Below are 20,385 nucleotides of genomic sequence, written 5' to 3' on the forward strand. Positions count from 1 at the left end.
TTAATGACCAATGTCCCAATGCAGGAAAAAATGACTAATAATATGATTGACCAATTATCAATGCTAAAGAGTAACCAGTTTGCAACAATGCAAAATTCATCTTCAAAGCAAAACTATTCTTCATAACATCAATTGTTTGCATTTTCTTGTCAGATATTAAAAACTGAACATGTGTCCTACGAGTCAAAGCTAGTTGTCATGTTATAAGACTTTAAGAGTAATAATTGGGTTTCATTAGGCTTACTGTGCTGCTGCTGATGAAATGAGATAAACCTTTTTAGTTACCTGAGTGTGTCTTTGGAGATCTCAACAGCATTCTTGAATTGTGTTTGACAAGAGAAACCTTGTTTGTGTGGTAGAAATCAAGAAATGAAGGTTTTGCGTTAAAAGTATCAAATGAGTGGGCATAGTCTCCTTCAAGAGGGATAAACTTCTGTGATTTTGGAGAGTAGAACGTCTCATCCCCTTGACCAGCTAAACCAAATGCATTGAAGTCCTAAAAGATAAAATCTATTACGAGTGATACTGATTTCAGTAAGCGGTATGGTAAGTAAGCGGTTTGAGGTATGGTAAAATTTCTTTTAAGGTTGTCATAAGGTTGCATAAACTGTGTCGAAATGTCAAAGAATATCGCCAACAAGTATCCTTCTACAAGTCAACAAGTCAAATCATTAAAAAGAGACGTTACGAACTGTGAAAATATCATAAAGGTGAAAGCAGAAAAGGAGAAAGAAATTCTCAAGACATGTGAAGCTAGCAAGACTGAAGCCGATTCAAAGAAAAAAGAACTTGCAGAACTGAAGAAAAAAATGGACAAGAATCCTGCACTCCATACTTTGGAGTACGTCGGACAAAAAATGGACGCGAACATGGAGAAGTTCAAAGAGGATGTAGAAACACTAATCAAAACTGAGCTGAAATCTATTTTAAAAAAGTCGTACGCTGACGCTACTAAGATCTCGGGAACATCCGAATCAAAACAAACAACAATGAAGGAAGCAATTCGTGAAGCATGGCTAGAGGAGGACGCGGAAGAGAACGATAAATTCAAAAGGTCTCCCAACATCATTGTTCACGGATTAACTGAGCAAGAAGCTAATGACGACCTCAAGTGGGCACAAGATCTTGTTAGAGATACACACTCCCGGGTTGAAATCAAGCGTGTCACTCGTCTTGGAAGTCCATCACAAGAGAAGAAGCGACCTCTTTTGGTTTGTCTCTCAAACGAGAGAGAAAAGTCCACACTCTTTGGCAATCTTTGTCTTCTTAAGGGTATTGAAAAATATAGGGCAGGCAGTATCACTGAAGGTCTAACACCCGATGAAAGAAACCAATTAAAAAAACTTTCGAACCAAGCTATGCAACCAAGAAAGTTGTGTTCAAAAATCTCACTCAAACACAAAAAACAAAAGAACAATAAATCAAAAAAGTCTGAATCAAGTTTCTCGCCATGACCTAACAATAAATGGTATCAGGTTTTATTACTGCAACGCTGATACTCTAACATCAGGCAAAAAGAAAGAACTTATACAAAACGTAGAAAAACAACAACCACACATTGTTGCCGTATGTGAAGTAAAACCAAAACATGGAACACTAAGAGAACTACACAAGTACGAATTCAAAGATTATAAAGTTGTTTGTCATACGAATATGGATACCAACATTGGCCGTGGAGTTATCATTCTTGCCCACGCATCAGTTCAGTATTTGATTGTTAATGTGACCAAATCAATAAATCAAGTCAACTTTAATGAAGCTTGTATCATAGAAGTACGCCTAAGTGGTAATGACTTACTGGTTTTTGCATGCATGTACCGCAGCCCTACCAGCAGTAACATGTCGAATGAAAACAACATCAGACTTAATAAGCTCATTTACGATATTTCATCCATCAAAAAATATTCCCATAAATGCTTTGTGTAGGGGATTTCAACTTTCCTACAATTAATTGGGAAAATTGGACGCCAAAACATCAGGAAGAAAGCAAAGAAGAGAAGTTCTTAGATACTCTCCGCGACTCTTTCCTCCATCAGAACGTAGACGTAATACCCATATACAAAAACAAAGGTGCTCAAAATCTTGCAGTAAATTATCAACCTGTAAGCTTGACATCAGTAGATGCAAACTGATGGAGTCAATAGTGAGAAAGCATATTATGGAGCATCTTCTTGATCGACATCTTTTATCGAACAAGCAATAAGGTTTTATCAAAAAATCAATCCACTGTTACGCAACTGTTGTATTACTTGGATACGTGTTGTGAAAGTACATCGGAGGGAAAAGTGATTGATAGTATCTATTTTGATTTCGCAAAGGCCTTTGACACTGTACCTCATCGTCGTTTATGCAAGAAACTATTAGCATACGGCATAGATGGTTCGATAATGTCTTGGGTAAAATCATTTTTAAATGGACGAACCCAATCAGTGAAAGTAAATAAATCATTTTCGACAACGGATCCGTGGTTGGTGGTATTCCACGTTAGGGTCGTTCTTTACCATACAACGCTCTTCGAATGAGTGATATCATTTATACTCCTCTTTGCTGATGACACCAAAATCTTCCAAGAGGTCAACACTATCGAAGACTCTATTTCCATCCAACATGATATAGACGCTAGTCAGTGGTCGAAAGAATGGTTATTAAATTTCCATCCCGCAAATTCACATACTACTATTGCAATTCTCTGACATCAAACATGCCTATCCATATTGTTTGGATGGAAATCAGCTAGAACATGTTTTTGCAGAAAAAGATCTTGGAATTGTGATCGACTCAGAACTTACATTCAAGGAGCATATTGCAAAGCAGGTAAAGAAGGCAAATTCAATACTAGGAGTGATTAACAGGAGCTTTGAACATCTGAATCCATCCATCTTCCTAGTACTATATACTTTGTTTGTCCGTCCGCATTTGGAGTATGCTCAGTCGGTATGGTCACCTAAACTTCGAAAATATGTTAATTTGATCGAGGGTGTACAAAGACGCGCCACAAAACTTGTGCCTATCTGCAAAGATATGTCCTATGAAGAACGCTTGCGCATACTTGACCTCCCCACACTTGAATTCAGGAGACTCTTTTGTGATATGGTCCAAGTATAAAAACTCTCCACTATACGTAAAAATACTCTTCCAAGTAAATTATCGACTCGAACACGTCCGAACAGGAGACACAATGATGAGCTGATACCAAATTTTGGTAAAGATGGATTCCGAGGCGCACAAACCAACTCGTTCTTTTACAGGAGTATACCAAACTGGAATAGATTACCAAGATACGTTGTAGAGGCAAAGACTGTCAAAATCTTCAAAGAAACTCAACAAAGCTTGGAAAAATTATCCAAAAAGATTCGAGACAAGACGATTGTAATCAAGATCCGGTTCTCAGAGGCCCTCGTGTGCCTTAAACTTGTATACATTATTATTATTATTATTATTATTATTATTATTATTAAATACATCAGCCACTATTCCAAAATATTTTACTTACAAAGGATAATGTGTCTTCATCTTTATCCAGGAAATTCCAAAACTTGTCCATATTATGTACAGAGCTTTGAGAAAGTTGCGATTCTTTATTCCAGTGCTTGTAAAACACTTTGATCAGTGTTTCAACAGTAAGTGCTGTGACATCAATCAGGTCTTGTGGGCTTTCCTATGAAAATCATAATTGATAATTATATGCTATAATATAGATCTGTTGTGTCTGATTTGAAGGAGTGTAAAGAAGTCTTTGTTTGTGCTTCACCAAAACAGATAAATCAAGACAAGGCTAGGTGATTCAATGAAGTGTCAGTGTAACTTAATCAAAGATTAAAATATGTTTGATCCGATAGATATTTTTAAGATAAAATACTAATGAAATTTGTCTATAAAATCTCTGCATTTTGCAATATCATATGTCAAATGACCATATACCAGTGATGTTTTGTCAATCTCTTTTAGAGGAGACAAGTTCTTGATGATTTTGGAAAGTTCCAAAGACGTGTGTTTGATATTTGAAAGACATCGTGAGATTATCTTCTTGGATGAATATTCTTGGACTGCCTAATGGTAAAAAAAGGGAAAATGGGATGAAAGTTCAGACATTCATTAGTAAAAATACAACTTTTGACATATCGTCCACCGAGAAAGATTGAACTGATGGTAATGAAGAAACCAGATAACTTTAGAATTATTTCAAGTACTTTGTTACAAACAACAGTGTTACCAATAAAAGATAAAGACAAAAATGATATTGTAAAAAGCAAAGAATTCTTACTTTTTTATTAGATAAAACATGCTTACAAAATTCAACTAATTTCTTCAAGCAGATCTAAAAAGAAAATATGAAACGAAGACTTATCAAAATAAACGAAAAAATAAAATATTCAAAAAGGGTAAAAGAATGATGTGATGATTATTCATATGTCATTCAAAATTTAAAAATGCATAATAGATGAGTTAGAAGATATGGATTTTTTTAATCCATTTGGTGTTGATTGTTCACTTTGATTCAAAAAAGTAAAAGATCAACTAACATTCTATATTCTTTCGAGCCTTTTCTAAGGTAATAATTTCTAAAGCTTTTAATTTGTCAAGAAAAACTTGAAAATATAAAATAAGTTGGCAAGTAATTTTATATTAAATTAATAATCATGTTGCTGATTCAAAAAAACTAGGGCTGGTTTTAATAAACAGAAAGTTTTCACTTTTCTGTTGACTATATTTGTGTAAATTGGTAATATTTATATACCTTTATTATTATTAAAAACTTGTGAGTATATATAATCAACTAATATGACATAATAAAAGTTTTTATGAACCTGTAACTTATCACTGAATTCATCAGACTCAAGGGGTATCAATTTCAATTCTTTGAAGAGTCGAATAACATGCTGGCCAAGGAAGTGCTGATATTTGAATGTTTTTGTGTCCTTCAAATTTGGCCATGTTGCATTCATTTCTTCTGAAAGATGTGTCTAAACTAGACATTCATCTAATTATAAATGGCATCCATCCCTGAATTAAAGGCTAACTTCATTATTTGGGCATTATCACATTCTAAAAAAAATAGGATAAAAGTTAATAAGAAATTTTATGTGAAATTGTATGTATATTTTATGTTTTATCATAATTCTATATTTTTGTGTATATTGATCTTTTATTCTTATTTTAATATTTTTGATTAGGTTTATATCAGCTGATATTAATTGAATTTCATTGAATTTAATCCAACTTTGTTGAATTCAATTATTTTTCAACGTCTGTAATCAAGTACAAAAAAAATGATGATCTGAGTTTTGGTTGCTTCTTTGAAAAAAAAATTACATTATTCGTACAAACGTTTATCCATCCATTTCGCAAATTTAATATCATTTATAGAAAGAACATACTAAAATTTTTTTGGATTTTTTTTGAAATTGACTTTTGATCGATGGAACTTGAAGGAAAGCTCAAAAAACCCTAAGGAAATACAGGCAAAAACGGGTTTGTTTACCTCCAGAGACCAAATGGTGGAGAGCATCAAAATAATGTGCGCACATCTGTTTTGTGAATTACGGGAGAGGTTAATTGGCGTTTAGTGGGTTGATGGGTGAGTTAAAGATTGTTGTTGATGTTTTTTACCAAATCCAGAAACAATGATTTTTTCATGCAAAATGTTACTTTGCAGTGTTTCTTTTTTATTGCTTCAGATATTTTCAAAACCCAAAGAAATGACAAAAACTTAAAGGCTTGGAAAATATGAACTGAAAAAATCTAGTATACTCAAAAATATATGTATCCCATATTTGTACTTGGTACTGTGCGATGGATCTATTACATACCGTCCGTAAGTTGGTCTAATATCGACATCCCTCTTCAGCCTAGACTAATGTTAAATTTCGTTTCCGCGCAAATTCGAAGATTTTGTTACACTTTGATTTGTTGCAAACTCGACGAGGAGGCATTTTTGAACATCAACTGACACAGTTGGATGGTTCAAGCTTACAATAAAGTAAATATTATTTTATATGCTTCAATATACCTGTACATTTACAACCAGCATGGCCAAAACGAAATGAGGAGAAAAGTTTACCTTTATTCAAATCCTGTTTTGATCTTTGAATGTTAAAACTGAAAGTCGTGATTACCCATTCATCACCCAGGCCCTTTTCTTCGCATCGGATTCCAAGAACTAGAAAGTCGGTTGCCGTAACTTAATTTTTAAAGGGACAACATATTTTACGACGGGGGTTATTTAGATAAAGGATATCTTAGAATTCTGTATGAAATCTTTTTTTAAATATTTTGAAGTACTTATAATAATGAAATGATATAAATACTTTCTTTTTATTTATAAATTGTCTAGATTTTAACGGTATTACATCCAGCTAATGTAAAGTAATTTGCTACATATCCCCCTATTGAACCATTTTTTCACGGGTTAATATGGTAGCCGAACATGTGTCTGAGAAAAACAAAGTTTTCAGGGTTCGGCAAGGCGAAAAGATTTTCGGTACTTTTCCTTGTTTTTTTGTACTTTAATTTCCAACAAATTGATGTTTGAGGAAACAAAATCACAATGGGAGAGGCACTGAATATCATGGAAGTATCTTGCCCATCTATTTTTTCCAATAATAGCAGCACTGTTGAAATATCAGATGAGGAAGCAAAGGTATAATTTTTCGTTATGACCATTAGCAGTCAGGGACAGTCGCCTTATTAGGAGACGCCTCCTGATTAGGAGACCCGTCTCCTAATCAGGAGGTTCACGTCTCCTAATCAGGAGACGGGTGTAATTATCTCGTGAACGAGCAAACTGCGCATGATTTGATTGCTCCCAAATGGAAAGAGCACAAAAAATTGATTCCATATGGTGATTTTCAGAAAAATCCACCGGTGGAATCAATCACAATTCTAATAATCCATAAGAACCAATCAGAAGTAAGAATCTGTCTTCTGAACAAAAGCGTCTCAAAAAGAAAAATGGCGGACATGAAAAAAATCAAGAGGGGCTTCCTTGTAGTGCTTTATATTAGGATTGTGATCGATTGCACTGAGAAATTTTGATAATTTTTTTAAAACTTTACCAATTTGAGGCTGCTCTTTCCATTAAAACTAGTTTCAAAATGCGCGGAAAAGCCTAAAGCCCTTAAAATTGAGATCAAAGTTTTATGTCTCCTAATTAGGACACGGGTCTCCTAATCAAGCGACCCCAAGCAACCTACATGTCTCCTAATCAGGAGGCGTCTCCTAATAAGGCGACTGTCCCTGACTGATTAGTTTATAATTTTCCTATGCAGAAAGAATAACGACCATACCTCTTTCCTATGTCTCACAGTCATCTTTTTTTCAAACTGATACCTTTGCAAGGGCACCAAATGTGGTCACAGCACCAAAAAACACTATTTTTCAACAGGCTGGACCGTTTAACCGTGAGTATCACAGAGCCCAATCAAGTGGAGCACAAATAAATATCTACCTGAGGGGGTTTATCTATAGAATCCTGCATTTACTAAAAATAGATAAAATGAACGACAAATTTTATAGAAGACACCAAAGATAGGCGGCAATCACAAATATCTTCATTTCGCGTCTTGCCCGACCGACTCTTGCGAAAATTGAGTAGAATTAAGTTGGTGAGTCGGTAAATTTATCAGACTTTTTCTGTCGATGACGTTTCCTTCGTCCAAAAATTTTATTATTGCTGATTTTTAGCGAGCGATTTCTAGCGCATCCTGTGGCATTTTGACTTCGTTTATCATTACTTTGGGTCGGAGGTCATACTGTGAGATGGTCGTGACTTCTTCATAAAGACGAAAGACAGATCTGGACTTATTTCATACTTTCCAGTCTCTTGTTCGTAGTTTTTCTGACTTTCTGGTTCTTCGTGAGTTATTTTCTATGTTTTTTACTCTTACTGAATGATGACTTACCGACAGATCGCCACCGGTGGGATTCGAACCCACTAAATGCAAAGTTCTGATGTTTAGAAACCCAATGCCTTATCCACTGCGCCACGGATTCATGCCAGGAAAGTGTTTCTGACGGCTATTTATATTGTACAAACTGCAGACCAGACTGTATTAAGAGAAAATCACAAAAGAGTGCTTGTTTCGAGCTCCAACCCTAACCCTAACTGTTAATAACCTAATTCCTAGCCAATCTGATACGTAACCACACCCAACCCACACCCTTACCCAACCCTACCAGGTCGCCTGCAGGTCCTGACACTATTCCCGCATGCCGGATCCGAAAAATAGATACATGTCTTTCGTCTTTATGAAGAAGCCTTCACCCTGTGAGATAGGGTAACTTGCATCAGTGGAGGCAAACATGCATAGCCCTCAAATGAATGACCTGTAAATACAAAGTTAAATCAAAACAAAAATGGTAGAGTAGATCTGCGAGCAAAGCTGTGTAATAGACCTTTTTTTAAAGAGGCAACAATGTTGAATGATTATGTACTCCAGCATAAAAAACAATGATACAGCCATGCATAATTACTGTATCATGCATATTTTAAAAATTATGCAAGGCTGTATCATTCTTTTTATGCTGGAGTACATAACTATTCAACATGGCTGCCTCTTTAAAAAAAGGTCTATTCATTTGTCTTGAAGTTTTGCTGCTTTCATCGGTCAAACATTTGATGGCTATGCAAGTTTCCCTACACTGATGCAAGTTACCCAATTTCACGGTATGTCAGTAAGGAACTTGCGATAGCTTACTAACTCAACTAGATTTTCCTTGCAACTGTACCTAACTGACGTACGGGCCAGATCAGTGAGTGCAATTTTTCAATCCCTTTTGATAACATTTTCATACTTTATGAAGATGAAAGACCTCGAGATGCCAAAACCACAAAAGAATTTAGACTATACTTTTTAGGAATAATACCAGGTGTGCCACAAATAAGTTACCCTCTTTGATTTGATATTGTAGGCAGTAGAAAAGAGATTTTCCAAGATTGTTTCAGGATGATTCATAGGAAAACCTAACTTAAAATTTGGTGTGTTGCTTTTAAATTTTACTTCATTGTTTCAAAAGTTATGTTCAAAAACCTAAAATGTCAATTTTAAAAACGTCAAAAAAGGTGAAAAACGACAGAAAACGAGAGTATTAAATGGATTGTAATGAATAGAGACACAAAACGATTTTATGCATCAGGAAATGTATTTCCATTATGTAGAAAGCACTTATTTACAAATTTAACCATCCCCTGGCATCCCTGTAAATACAGGGTGAATCAAAATTAGCTGCAACAGTTCAAACAAGGCATTTTTCTCAAAACTTTCACCTTCTCCACCTTTCTCAACTTGTGGGGGTTGAAGTATTCTGCATCTTGTTTGTGCCCAAGGGGAAAACAGAAGTCAAAGAAAAACAATAGAGATAAGGAAAACATAAAGAATGTTACAAGGAGCAAGATTTTGTCCTTTATGCTTTAATGTTTTGATAAAAGAAGTCCTTTCTCTCATAAATTGATACCCTTGTTTTTAGCCTTTTTTGACATTTTTTTAAATTGATATTTTAGGTTTTTGAACATAACTTTTGAACCAATGGAGTTAAATTTAAAAGTAATACACCAAATTTTTAGTTGGACTTTCCTCTGAATGATTCCGAAACAATCTTTGAAAAATATTTCTGCTACTGTACTGCCTGCAATATCAAGTCAAAGAGGGTAACTTATTTCAGCTTATTTGTGGGTAGGAAGGTTTGAATCGCTGATAAACAAAAGATCTTTTCTTCTCCGAACATTATTAAACAAAGACAATTTATTTCAATTAGCGATTCCAACTTTCCTATTATTCCAATCTCCTAAGAAGGGTGTCAAAATTAGAAGTGGGATGTCAATATTAGACCAACTTACAGTACATCTCTTCATAAAAAGATATCTGTAGATTATCTTTCAAAATTGAAGAGTGGACCATCCCTATGTTTCATTTAAAAAAATTAACAGCAAAAGTTTGAAGAGACAATTTTATATAAAGTAAGTTGGAAACAATAACACGCTCATAGGATTGTGAGTTTAGCAAGAGTTGCTGCGATAAACAGACTGTACCTTTATAATCATAAAGGTTGGTGAGCTCAGTCAAAACACAGATTTGATCTTCAGGGTCACGCTCCTTGTCTCTCAAAAGATGAGTGAAATTGAAACAACTATCGCCAAACAAATGTAGTTTTCCTTAACTGTAGAAATAGTAAATACCCTACAAATTGAGTGTTTTATTCCCTGGAAATAGGGCCTATAGAAATTTTCAAACAGAGAAGACATGGCTCCGCCCCCCCACTTATTTGGGGGGTGTAAATCTAAAATCGGCCTAAAAGTGGGTGGGAGCTGTCTCATTTTTTTAAACTCAGGGGGGGTCTAAAAAAGTGGGGGACCTGAAGGGCTGCACTAAAGTTCTGGGGGCTAATTACAATAATTAAGAAATTGTAACTGATTCCACAACTAGACAATAACCTTCTATTATGGAAAAAGTTAGGCCTCTTGGCACATTTCAGAGGGCAATTAAGAACTAGAGGGTGCATATGTTTTCTCAATCAGAACCTTCTTATATGTTTTTAAAAATATATATCAATTTTCTTTAGATTTCTTTTAAGAAATATTTAAAAATATATAACATATTGAAATCGAAATAATTTGGTGCCGAATTATTTTTCTTTGCTGGGACCTGAACCTTTAGATTTCAACTGGGACCTGAACCTTACTGAAAAGTGGGGGACCTAAAACTTAGGGGGGACCTAAATTTGTTGGGGGGACCTAGAACCCCATTCGGAGCCATGGAACAATGAGAAAAGCTTAATTCCATTTAGGATAAAAAAGGCTAGGTGATTTCATTCATTCATGCAAGCTGTTATCCAAAATATTCAAAGACCTCCCATTTTTTGCAAGACACCATCGTTCCTGACAAACACAGGAAACAAGCCAAATTGTATCACTATCACTGGAAAATTTTTTTTCTAATAATCAACTAACTTTTCATTCTAATAAATTGATTTTAATATGCATTACACTATTTATTTGATCTTTAACGTCCAGAAAGCATGCTAAATAAACAAACTTTTTGAAGAGTGTTATATAGGAACGATGTAACAGTTTGAATGAGTCATAAGTAAAGGTTTTTAAGAAGAAAGTTTCATCTGTTATCTATTTGGTTCTTATGAAAAAAAATGCGGCCGGGTGGCGACGAAAAAAAAATTTCACCTGGCCGTTGGACCGGAAACTTTTTTTCTTTTAGGGTCGGCCTAAATATTGTCACTTCTTCCTTCATCACAAACTGTAGTGTGATATTTTGGTCTCCAATTTCTACAGGTCAAAGCAAATTTTGAGTACTTGAAACAAATGAAACATTTACATTAGGGCTATGGATGTCATTAAAAGTCTTTACCCTCATCAAAGACTTAAAATTTCTCAAAGCCTTTTTGCCTTCATTTATTCTCCAAAACAAAACAAAATATCCATCCAAATATTTTTGTCTAACAACTGCACAGCAGAACTTATGAACTTCAGCAAATGTGAATCCGTTTTGCAATGCAGCATCTTCTGATTGGAAAACCCTACCTTATTGCCAGAGGTCAATATTTTCTTTTCTATGAAAACTTGGCCTCTGGTACCCAGGATAGCTGTCGCTAAAGTCGTTTAGGAGAACGTGACGGTCTATTGAATAACAAATTACTCCACATACAATGCTTTCCTTCAGCACTTCAGTACTAACAGGATAAATTATCTTCTCCCTAGGTAACTGCTGTGTTGTGAACAACAAAACAAGATGGCGTTATCTTTAAAAAGGTTATTCAATCAAAAGACCATTGCGTTCTCCAAAACTACTATTGAGCTGCCATCTTTACGATACAGCTGCAGGCAAATTTCCAGGGTTTTGAGCTGCTACGGTTTTTATTTCAAAGATTGAGTTTGAATTCAGTTTGAAGAACAAAATAATCAAACCAGGCTCTGTTTAATTAGTTGGGAACTATTAAAACACAAAGAATTAACCTCAGAATGGGCTTTTCTGTTAATAAGGGCCTACCACATCAAATTTTTGTCATGATTCTCATGGCTCATGTACAAAAATTATGATTGAGTTTCAAATTTCAAGCAAAGATTGAGTTTATGCAACCGTTACTTGGTAGCAGAAAAGGCCTGGAAATTTGCCTGAGCTGTTTTGCTTTCAACAAGCGCAGAAAAGATAGAGCTTTCTTTTTGTGCCACCTGCTTTTCCAGACGACACTTACATTTCTTAAGTTATGATCCAGACTCTCCCACTACTAAATACAACCAAAAAGTGGAAAGTTTAAGGTTTACAGGAAAATTAACTTATAAAATCTGGGAGCTGTCACTATTAACCCAGTCACCATTCCTCACGAACATCGTCAAAAAGTTAATTTTTTCTTCTACATTTCCTAAAATTTTTGAGTTATTTTTTTAGAAATTGTACTGCTATGACTTATGTTTTCAACCAGTTTCAATGGTATACGATAGATTAGAATTAAAGCATTTGTTGAAAAATGTCAAGCAAAATAAAGATTAGTGCATACTTAACCCAATGGACTTCTTTAGACTTAATCTTAGTTTTAATTAACTTTTGATACATCAGGATGTGTGAGTTTTAAACTTAGAAAGACTTCCTCCAAAAATTAACTACTCTTCAACAAAACTGAAAATGAAAAATAGCTGATTATAAGTTTCTCTTTAGTAAAAACATTGTGAAGTTTCATCAAAATTAAAGAACATGTGATCAACAATGTGTATTTATTTTTGTGACAATATATTTCAATGTCTTAGCATCATCATCAGGTCTAAATAAAACAATAGTTAAAAGTTATAAAACAGTAAAACTGCTTGCTAAAATGTATCTAAAAAAATTCCTCTAGCTTTACACATAAAAATCAGCTTCTGAATTAAGTAAAAAGTTCGTTCAAAAACAGATAAGTTTTGAGACTATCAAGGGTTAACGATGAAGTTGTCCCTTGATAATTTCAAATCTTAATAACTAATGATCTACTTTTATATTCACACATACTTAGAAAAAACCAATATTCTACGTCATTTTTTTAACCGATTATCCGGAAAACTTTAGAGAAAATTTCAAATCCTCCACCTGCTGACACTGAAAATGAAGAAGAACCTGAAAAGAAAATGTTTTTCGTGCAGTCTCGCGGTAAAAAAGTTACAGATCAGTTTGAAAGGACTTTAAAACGAATTAATGCACCCGTGAGAGTTATTTGCAACATTAAAAAGCTGAAATCAGTATCACCCTCATTAAAAACACCCATTGAGAAACCAATTAAAAGCAGAGTGGTATATCAAACTAATTATTCGCGCTGCCGAGCTTTTTATGTCGGGAAAACGGTCAGACATTTAATCACCCGTATAAAAGAACACAAAAGATCGAGTACTCCAGTGGGAAATCATTTTGAGAAATGTAATACAACTCTTTCTATGGTCGATGTCAAAATTATTGCAAAATCGAGCAAATCTGAGTATCATTAAATGGCCCTAGAGGCACTTTATATACAAGCCACTAAACCTTCTATTAATACCAAAGATGAATATAAAAGTAAATCATTAGTTATTAAGATTTGAAATTATCAAGGGACAACTTCATTGTTAACCCTTGATAGTCTCAAAACTGTTTTTGAACGAAAATCTTTTACTTCATTCAGAAGCTGATTTTTATGTGTAAAGCTAGAGGAATTTTTTAGATACATTTTAGCAAGCAGTTTTACTGTTTTATAACTTTTAACTTTTGTTTTATTTAGACCTGATGATTTTTTTTATTTATTTCATTTATTTCAAGTTAGTTTACCATCTAATTTACACCAACAACAAAAAAAAAAATTTTAAAAATAGAGTTCAGTAAATTTTGCAAATATTACAAGTACAAAGATCTAAAAGTTTAAGCTTAAGCAAACTAGATTTAAACGTGGAAATATCTTTGGAATTCTTAAGGTCATCCGAAAGTTTATTCCACAAGATACTAGCTCGAAATGGGAAAGAGTTAAAGCCATGGCGTACCGTCAAGACTTTTTTACGACTGAAAGAAGATTTTTAGAACGAAGGTGACGTTCGATCTTCCGGGACGGAAACAGCCCTGACATGAAGACAGGTTTTCCAAGATTCTGAGATTTGAAGACTTCAGAAAGTAATTGGCGAAGGTGTAATTCATGAATAGTCGTGGGGTTTCGTAAAGGCACATCCTCTGTTTCAGGAGGGATTAAATTGAGAATTTTTGCTCCACGCTCAAAAACCTTCTGAATTTTTAGGTAAAGTGTTTTCATACAAAACATCCAAACAATAGGGGTATACATAAATTTTGAAATGATAAAAGCATTAAATAATAAAATAGATTGTTTGCAGCTGATTACTTTCTGATTCTGTTGAATCTGATGACATTGTAGTTTGCTGAATGGCAAAGACTAGAAATATGAGATTCAAAGGATAACTTGGAGTCAAACACAATACCAAGCGGCTTAACTGAATCAGAGTTTTTGATAATAAAATTGTCAATCTGTATTTCAATAGATCGATCAACGTTATGTCCTAGTAGCATCATCTGAAACTTTTTCGGATTTGCCACAAGCATGTTGTTTTTAAACCATGGCAAGATCAGACTCGAGGTTAGAAAGAATGGTATCCATGCTTGGGTCACATGAGAAGAGAGTATTATCATCCGCAAAGTTACAGATGCTTGCAAGTAAAGATAAAAGGTCGTTGATAAATATGTTAAATAAAAGAGGGCCAAGAATAGAACCTTGTGGGACTCCAAGAGACATTTCTAGCCAGCCACTACAACAAAATTCAATTCTTGTCCTTTTATGTCTGTCACTAAGAAAAATTTTTATAAGACGTAAACTATGAAAATTTAAGCCATAGGCTGATAATTTAGCAATAAGTAGGTCGTGATCTAGAGTGTCAAAAGCTTTGGATAAATCGATTAAAATGGTTCCAACTTTTCCCCTGTTGTCAAGAGATTTTTTCCACTCGGAAAGAAGACGAAGAAGGGCATGCTGTGTACTATGTTTGGATCAAAAAACCGCACAAAAACACAGAAAAACTATCTTGAAAAAATCCTTCCAGCTGATTATAGATTATTCGTTCAAAATTTTTAGAAAATGCTGGTAAAAGACTAATAGGTCGATAGTTAGCTTTGTCAAATTTATCATCTTTCTTAAAAACTGGAGAGACCTCAGCCAGTTTAAGACTCGAGGGAAAACTTGCATTGATTATCATAGCATTCACAAATTTTTTCAACCAGGGTATAATAATAGAACTTGCAAGTTTAACAAATTTTATTTGGATATTACGACGGACACTTTTCTTCGGGTCTAGATTTTTGATAACTTTTTCAACGTCATCCTCTGAGATAGGGGTGAATTGAAAGTGGTTAAAATCGACGGTTTGTTTAATTTTTAGTACACTTGGGTGGTTTTCGTATTTCAAAAGAATATTTGTTACTTCATCATATGCTTCACCAGATGATGATGCTAAGACATCGAAATATATTGTCACAAAAATAAATACACATTGTTGATCACATGTTCTTTAATTTTGATTATAATTTTTTGATTAAATTGTCAATCTGCTGGCTTACTGTAGTATACAACTGGTGCATTGGAAACGTTCAGGGATGTTTTAAGGAGGCTCCTTGTCAAGAGTTCTATAGCAATTTTGGAAAGTTTGTTACTATTTTTACTGTAACTTTTTCAAAATGCTTTTAAAAGGAGCATGGTAATGTTATGTTTTGCTTCTAAAAAATAAAAATAGCAAACTAGTGAAAATAGAATTGTTCCCTTTATCAACCATCAACTGCAAAAATCCTATTGAAAATTATTCTCGCGTTCTTTTATGAAGCTGAATTGATTTTTAGCTTTCACTTTTTTCAGTTGAGTTGTATTTTCAATGAAGAAGTTCATCACATCCCAACACCCCCTACTGGTGCAGGAGCAGGTATTCAAAATTACTCTTATTGTCCTTTTCACAATAATTTGTCGATTATTTTTGTGTTGTCTTTTTTGGGATTAAAACATGTTTCAAGGATTCTTGTTTTTCCTCAGATTAAGGAGAGATTTAAAGTATGATCAAGGAAGATAAAAGATATCTATCTATCTGTTTCGTTTTTGAATTAAATATTTACTTATACTTAAGGAATCAAGATGACTATTTGTATCAAGAATAATTGAAACTTTAAAGTTGTAATGTTCTCTGACATTATTTACAATGGTTTTCTTATTGTATTGTTTTCTTTCAGGTATCCAAGCAAATGACATTGGCAGTTTATTGGAGCAATTCTTAGAGTATGAGCAAGGTATTGCTATCTTGTTTTATTATACACAGGTGGTATCCGTTGTTATTCTCAAATCTTTTCAACATACTACTTGACAGGGATTTTTAGAAACAATATTTTCAAATGTTGCTTTTGTAGTGTTTGCTGGTGTTTGACAAATTTATTTCAATAGCATATGCTGACTTATAAATATTTCTTCTACCTTTGCAGTACATCAATTACTTCACTTTGGTTTCTAAAAAAGCCCTGAAAATAATTAAAGAGCACTAAAAATTGATTAAGCATGATATTTCGACATCTCATTATTATTAACATTATCGTTAACCCTGGGGAAAGTGTCTCAATAGAGATAAAAAGGCTGTAAATTTTGATTGTGTCATAACTAGATTGTGATGGTGTGCTTTTTGAGATATTATTAATTAAATGAAGTCAATTAGTAGAAAGTAGATTTTTTGGCTCTTTCTAAAGACAGCGACAAGTCCCTGATATCAGTGCAATTATCAATAACTAATTATTTACAAATTTTCATGGTTTGCAATGCAATGTAAATATGTTATAATAGCAAAAAAATTTAGTCTTAAGTGTAAACTTTTTTTCAATTACAGGAAGTGAAGGCGACGCAAGTTCAAGACAAGATTCATATTTTATCACGCCAGTTGGATCACCTGGGTAAATATCACATCCAATTAAAAATTTCAAGTTCACTTTGTCCTTTTATTATATTATCGAAATTTCAAATAATGAAATTAGCTTTCTACCAATTTGTTGTTGGGAGCAGTGGCGTGGTGGGAAAATTTTTCTGGGATGGCCAAGCAGAATTTGGGCGTTTTGATATGGGTGTCTGAAAAATCCGTCTTGGTGCCCTTTCTCAAGTGTTAATTTCTTATATGATGCTAAACTTTTTATCTTTAGCTGGTATATTTTCTCTTGCAATGTTTGCTGTGCTAGCTTTTCAACTTCATGTATGTTTGTGTATTTTCTTGTTTACAGATAAAGGTAAGATTAATCTATCAACCCTTGGTGAATATGTTCTTTCTGAGGGGACTGGTATTGAAGATTTATTTATTGGGAAACATATTTTTTAACATATAGCCTTCGATGTACTATCTAAAGCTTCGATGTAGTATCTAAAGCAAACTAAGCAACAACTCTATTCCCTGCAGGGTCTCTGCCAATGGCAAACTTTTATTTTTAGCATTTGATCAAGAGCTCACCTACATTACACTTTTGTTTGGTAATCAAAAATAAATTTCCCATGTAAACTCATCACCAGTCCCCACAGAAGGTGATCACATTGTTGAAAGGGTTGATAGTAGTATTATACGTTGAAATACTCATACCTGGGGACTCAGAAAATCTTTGGATTTTTTTTACCACTTTTACACAACTTGTAAACTACTGGACAAAATTGAAAAAGTTAGATCTCTTAGTCTTTTAAGTTAAGAAACAGCCAAAGCTTTTCATGAGTCACCCAATGGTATTAAGTGATTTAAAGTCATTTACTACCTAGTTTGTGCCCAATATTTTAGTGGACCAAATGATGACGTAGTACTTGGACGCCTTATGATTGTTCAGGAGAAACTGACACAAGAAGGTAAAGTTCTTTGAGGCTTCTCATATATGTTACAGGCCCGGCAGAAGCAGGGAGACTGGGGAGACTGCAGCCTCCCCACTTTTGAGCAAATTAGATTTTTTTCCTCAAAATCCTAGCGAATTTCATCTCATTTGAGCCTTCAGACTCCCCACTTTCATGGTTGTTCCGCCGGGCTTGTGCTAAGCAATGATGTGCCTGGTTAAGCTATACTTCTCTGTTTATATTTAAGATACCCATATTCAAAACCAAAAGACTTTGGAAAAATAGAGCTTGTTAAGGTCATTAAAAAAACAATTACAGTACTTGATCTACTCAATTTATCATTTGTTTAATGTTTCTAACTCTTTTTCCAGTCGAAAACAATGCATCCCCTTCACCGCCAACAGATGAGGACGAAATTATTGACGTCACAGAAGATAACAATAATGTCTCAACAATAAAACTCAAAGTGGATGGCCTATTTCGTACAGTAAATGGTATTCATCCTAAAGGAAATAATATACGTATGGCAGATAGTCCAAAGTTTGCAAAATTTAAGAAGAAAAAACAAACTATTGAGATTCCACGTCGATGCCAGTCAGGTCCAACGACCCCAAAATGTACCTCACCACCTGTTAGTATAAATCAAGAAGAAATGAAAAAACGAGAAGCTCAACTTATTGAGGCCCTAGCATTAACTGCGTCCAAGGGTGACTTAAAAATGAATCCTGAGCATATAGATTTAGATAAAGCGAAACGGAATTTGAATGATCCTGCTAACAACAACAAAAGAAAAACATCTGAACCAATCTCAAGTCGAATGATGCCTGTCATATCAAAACGTCAACGTAAAGCCGAATTAGAAAAACAAGAACAAATCAATAGAGCTGAAGGGAAAAGCACGGATCCACGCTTAATCAAAATGGGATATTGTGAGACTTCGAACACTACGTATTTGATGAATACCAATTTGGTTCAAGTGAATACAGCTGTGGTGACGGAGGATGATGATACTACTGTAGACCATATCGGTATTGTTGATATGACTATTGACCATGAAGCTTTGGCTGGCACCATTATCACGCCAAGTAAATCTGACGTTGGAGCTGATGAGACATTCACTGAAGAAGTAGTTTCATCAAGCACTGAAACAGATCTGCCCAAACAACCTTCGCTATCACCGGATGATAAAAACTCTATGATACAGCAGCTTGAGAAGCTTGATAATATGCCTCAGCAAATGATAAAGCTTGATGAGATCAAGCAAGAACCAGTAGATTTCGAAACAACCAATGAATCAAATCCTCCTGAAGTATCTACCAATACAAAGACAGTTATAAATAGTGTCAGTAATACGTCATTGACCTTAGAACAACAAGAAGAACAACTCTTAGAAAATACAAAGAATGACATCATTTTCAAATCGAAAGCACCTAGATCAATCCAACTTGTGAAACCACATTCAATAAAACCACCTAAGAATTACCGGCAAAATATTGACCCACAAAGTTCAGGTTCAGATTCCGAATCTGATGACTTAGACTATGATATCAAAAGAAGGAAAAGGAAAATTGAATCTAACAAAAAAATACATCCTAGTAGGTCACGCTCTAGAGCTCAATCTCGAGCACGCACACGCTCGCGAAGTCCTATTGACAGATCGCGAGCTAATAGTCCGACAATACCTAGAAGTCAATTATACGATTCAGTCCGATCTAAAGAAGATGGCTTTAAAAGTAAACACAACTCGGACGAGGAAAATATAGATATTAGTAATAAATTGAGTGAACTTTCAAACCCTGTACCATATGATATTGAACATGAACGCAAAGTACAATTCTTGGTTGGCAAAAGTGTGGACGGTTATGTAAGATGGTTTCTTTTCTTTTTGTATCTCAATCTCGTTGAAATCTCTAAGGGTTACTCTCCTTCCAAAAGGAAACTCCCTGATAAGAAAGAGACATGAACACTTGGTTTATTTTAGGAATTATTAGAATGGTCCATTTGCGAGGCGTTGTATTTATAACTTACAGGGATTTAAGTTTTAGAAATTTTTACCACGGGGAAGAAGGCGTTGAAATCAATCATCTTTGTTTTAATATGACAAATTTTTGTATAAGACGTTTTCATTTTTTTGTTTTAGACGGAGAGGAAAAACATTTATGTTGGAGGTATTAACAAGCAGACCACAAAGCAAGATCTTATCAAACGTTTTAGAAGATTTGGAAAGATTGAGAAAACAACACTCCATTTCAGGGCTAAAGGGTGAGTACTATTACTATAACGTTTGATAAAATACAATGATTAGATGGTATATTATATTATAACCCTGGACCTTTGCTCGCTAGCCTGTATCTTGCGCCATATTCGATTAAAAAAATTAATAGCCTTGACTACGATTCTCTGATAAAGAAGTACTGGTGATTACTTAAACTCCTTTTGGGAAAATACACGATCTTTGGTCGTTTTTAAAGTTATATAAGTCCAACTCCAACGGTGCTTATCTGTTATCAGAGAGTAACTTTTTTTTAAAGTTTTTTTCCGCTGTGTTTTAAAATA

The 20,385-nt window shown here is 34.3% G+C and overlaps 2 protein-coding genes across 3 annotated transcripts in view; one reads left to right on the plus strand and one right to left on the minus strand.

Moving 5' to 3' along the window:
• LOC136805528 (uncharacterized) overlaps positions 1 to 6,162 on the minus strand; it is a 40,298-nt gene extending 34,136 nt beyond the window's left edge. The window contains exons 1-6 of the mRNA XM_067062095.1: positions 6,062 to 6,162; positions 4,809 to 5,046; positions 4,265 to 4,318; positions 3,922 to 4,050; positions 3,494 to 3,658; positions 286 to 496 (exon numbers count right to left, since the gene is read on the minus strand). Of these exons, the coding sequence (XP_066918196.1) occupies positions 286 to 496; positions 3,494 to 3,658; positions 3,922 to 4,050; positions 4,265 to 4,318; positions 4,809 to 4,946 (697 nt within the window). The 5' untranslated portion in view covers positions 4,947 to 5,046; positions 6,062 to 6,162. The remainder of the gene's footprint in view (positions 1 to 285; positions 497 to 3,493; positions 3,659 to 3,921; positions 4,051 to 4,264; positions 4,319 to 4,808; positions 5,047 to 6,061) is intronic.
• Positions 6,163 to 6,435: 273 nt separating this feature from the next.
• LOC136805529 (peroxisome proliferator-activated receptor gamma coactivator 1-alpha-like) overlaps positions 6,436 to 20,385 on the plus strand; it is a 29,010-nt gene continuing 15,060 nt past the window's right edge. Inside the window, exons 1-7 of one of the 2 annotated variants that reach the window (XM_067062096.1) lie at positions 6,436 to 6,640; positions 15,853 to 15,916; positions 16,218 to 16,274; positions 16,859 to 16,922; positions 17,783 to 17,847; positions 18,201 to 19,693; positions 19,970 to 20,091. In XM_067062096.1, the coding sequence (XP_066918197.1) occupies positions 6,548 to 6,640; positions 15,853 to 15,916; positions 16,218 to 16,274; positions 16,859 to 16,922; positions 17,783 to 17,847; positions 18,201 to 19,693; positions 19,970 to 20,091 (1,958 nt within the window). In that variant the 5' untranslated portion in view covers positions 6,436 to 6,547. Of the gene's footprint in view, positions 6,641 to 15,852; positions 15,917 to 16,217; positions 16,275 to 16,858; positions 16,923 to 17,782; positions 17,848 to 18,200; positions 19,694 to 19,969; positions 20,092 to 20,385 lie in introns of those variants that run through there. The other variant, XM_067062097.1, reaches the window with a different exon arrangement.

Source organism: Clytia hemisphaerica, unplaced genomic scaffold (assembly GCF_902728285.1).
Source record: "Clytia hemisphaerica strain Z4C2 unplaced genomic scaffold, Clytia hemisphaerica genome assembly, whole genome shotgun sequence".
NCBI lineage: Eukaryota > Metazoa > Cnidaria > Hydrozoa > Leptothecata > Clytiidae > Clytia > Clytia hemisphaerica.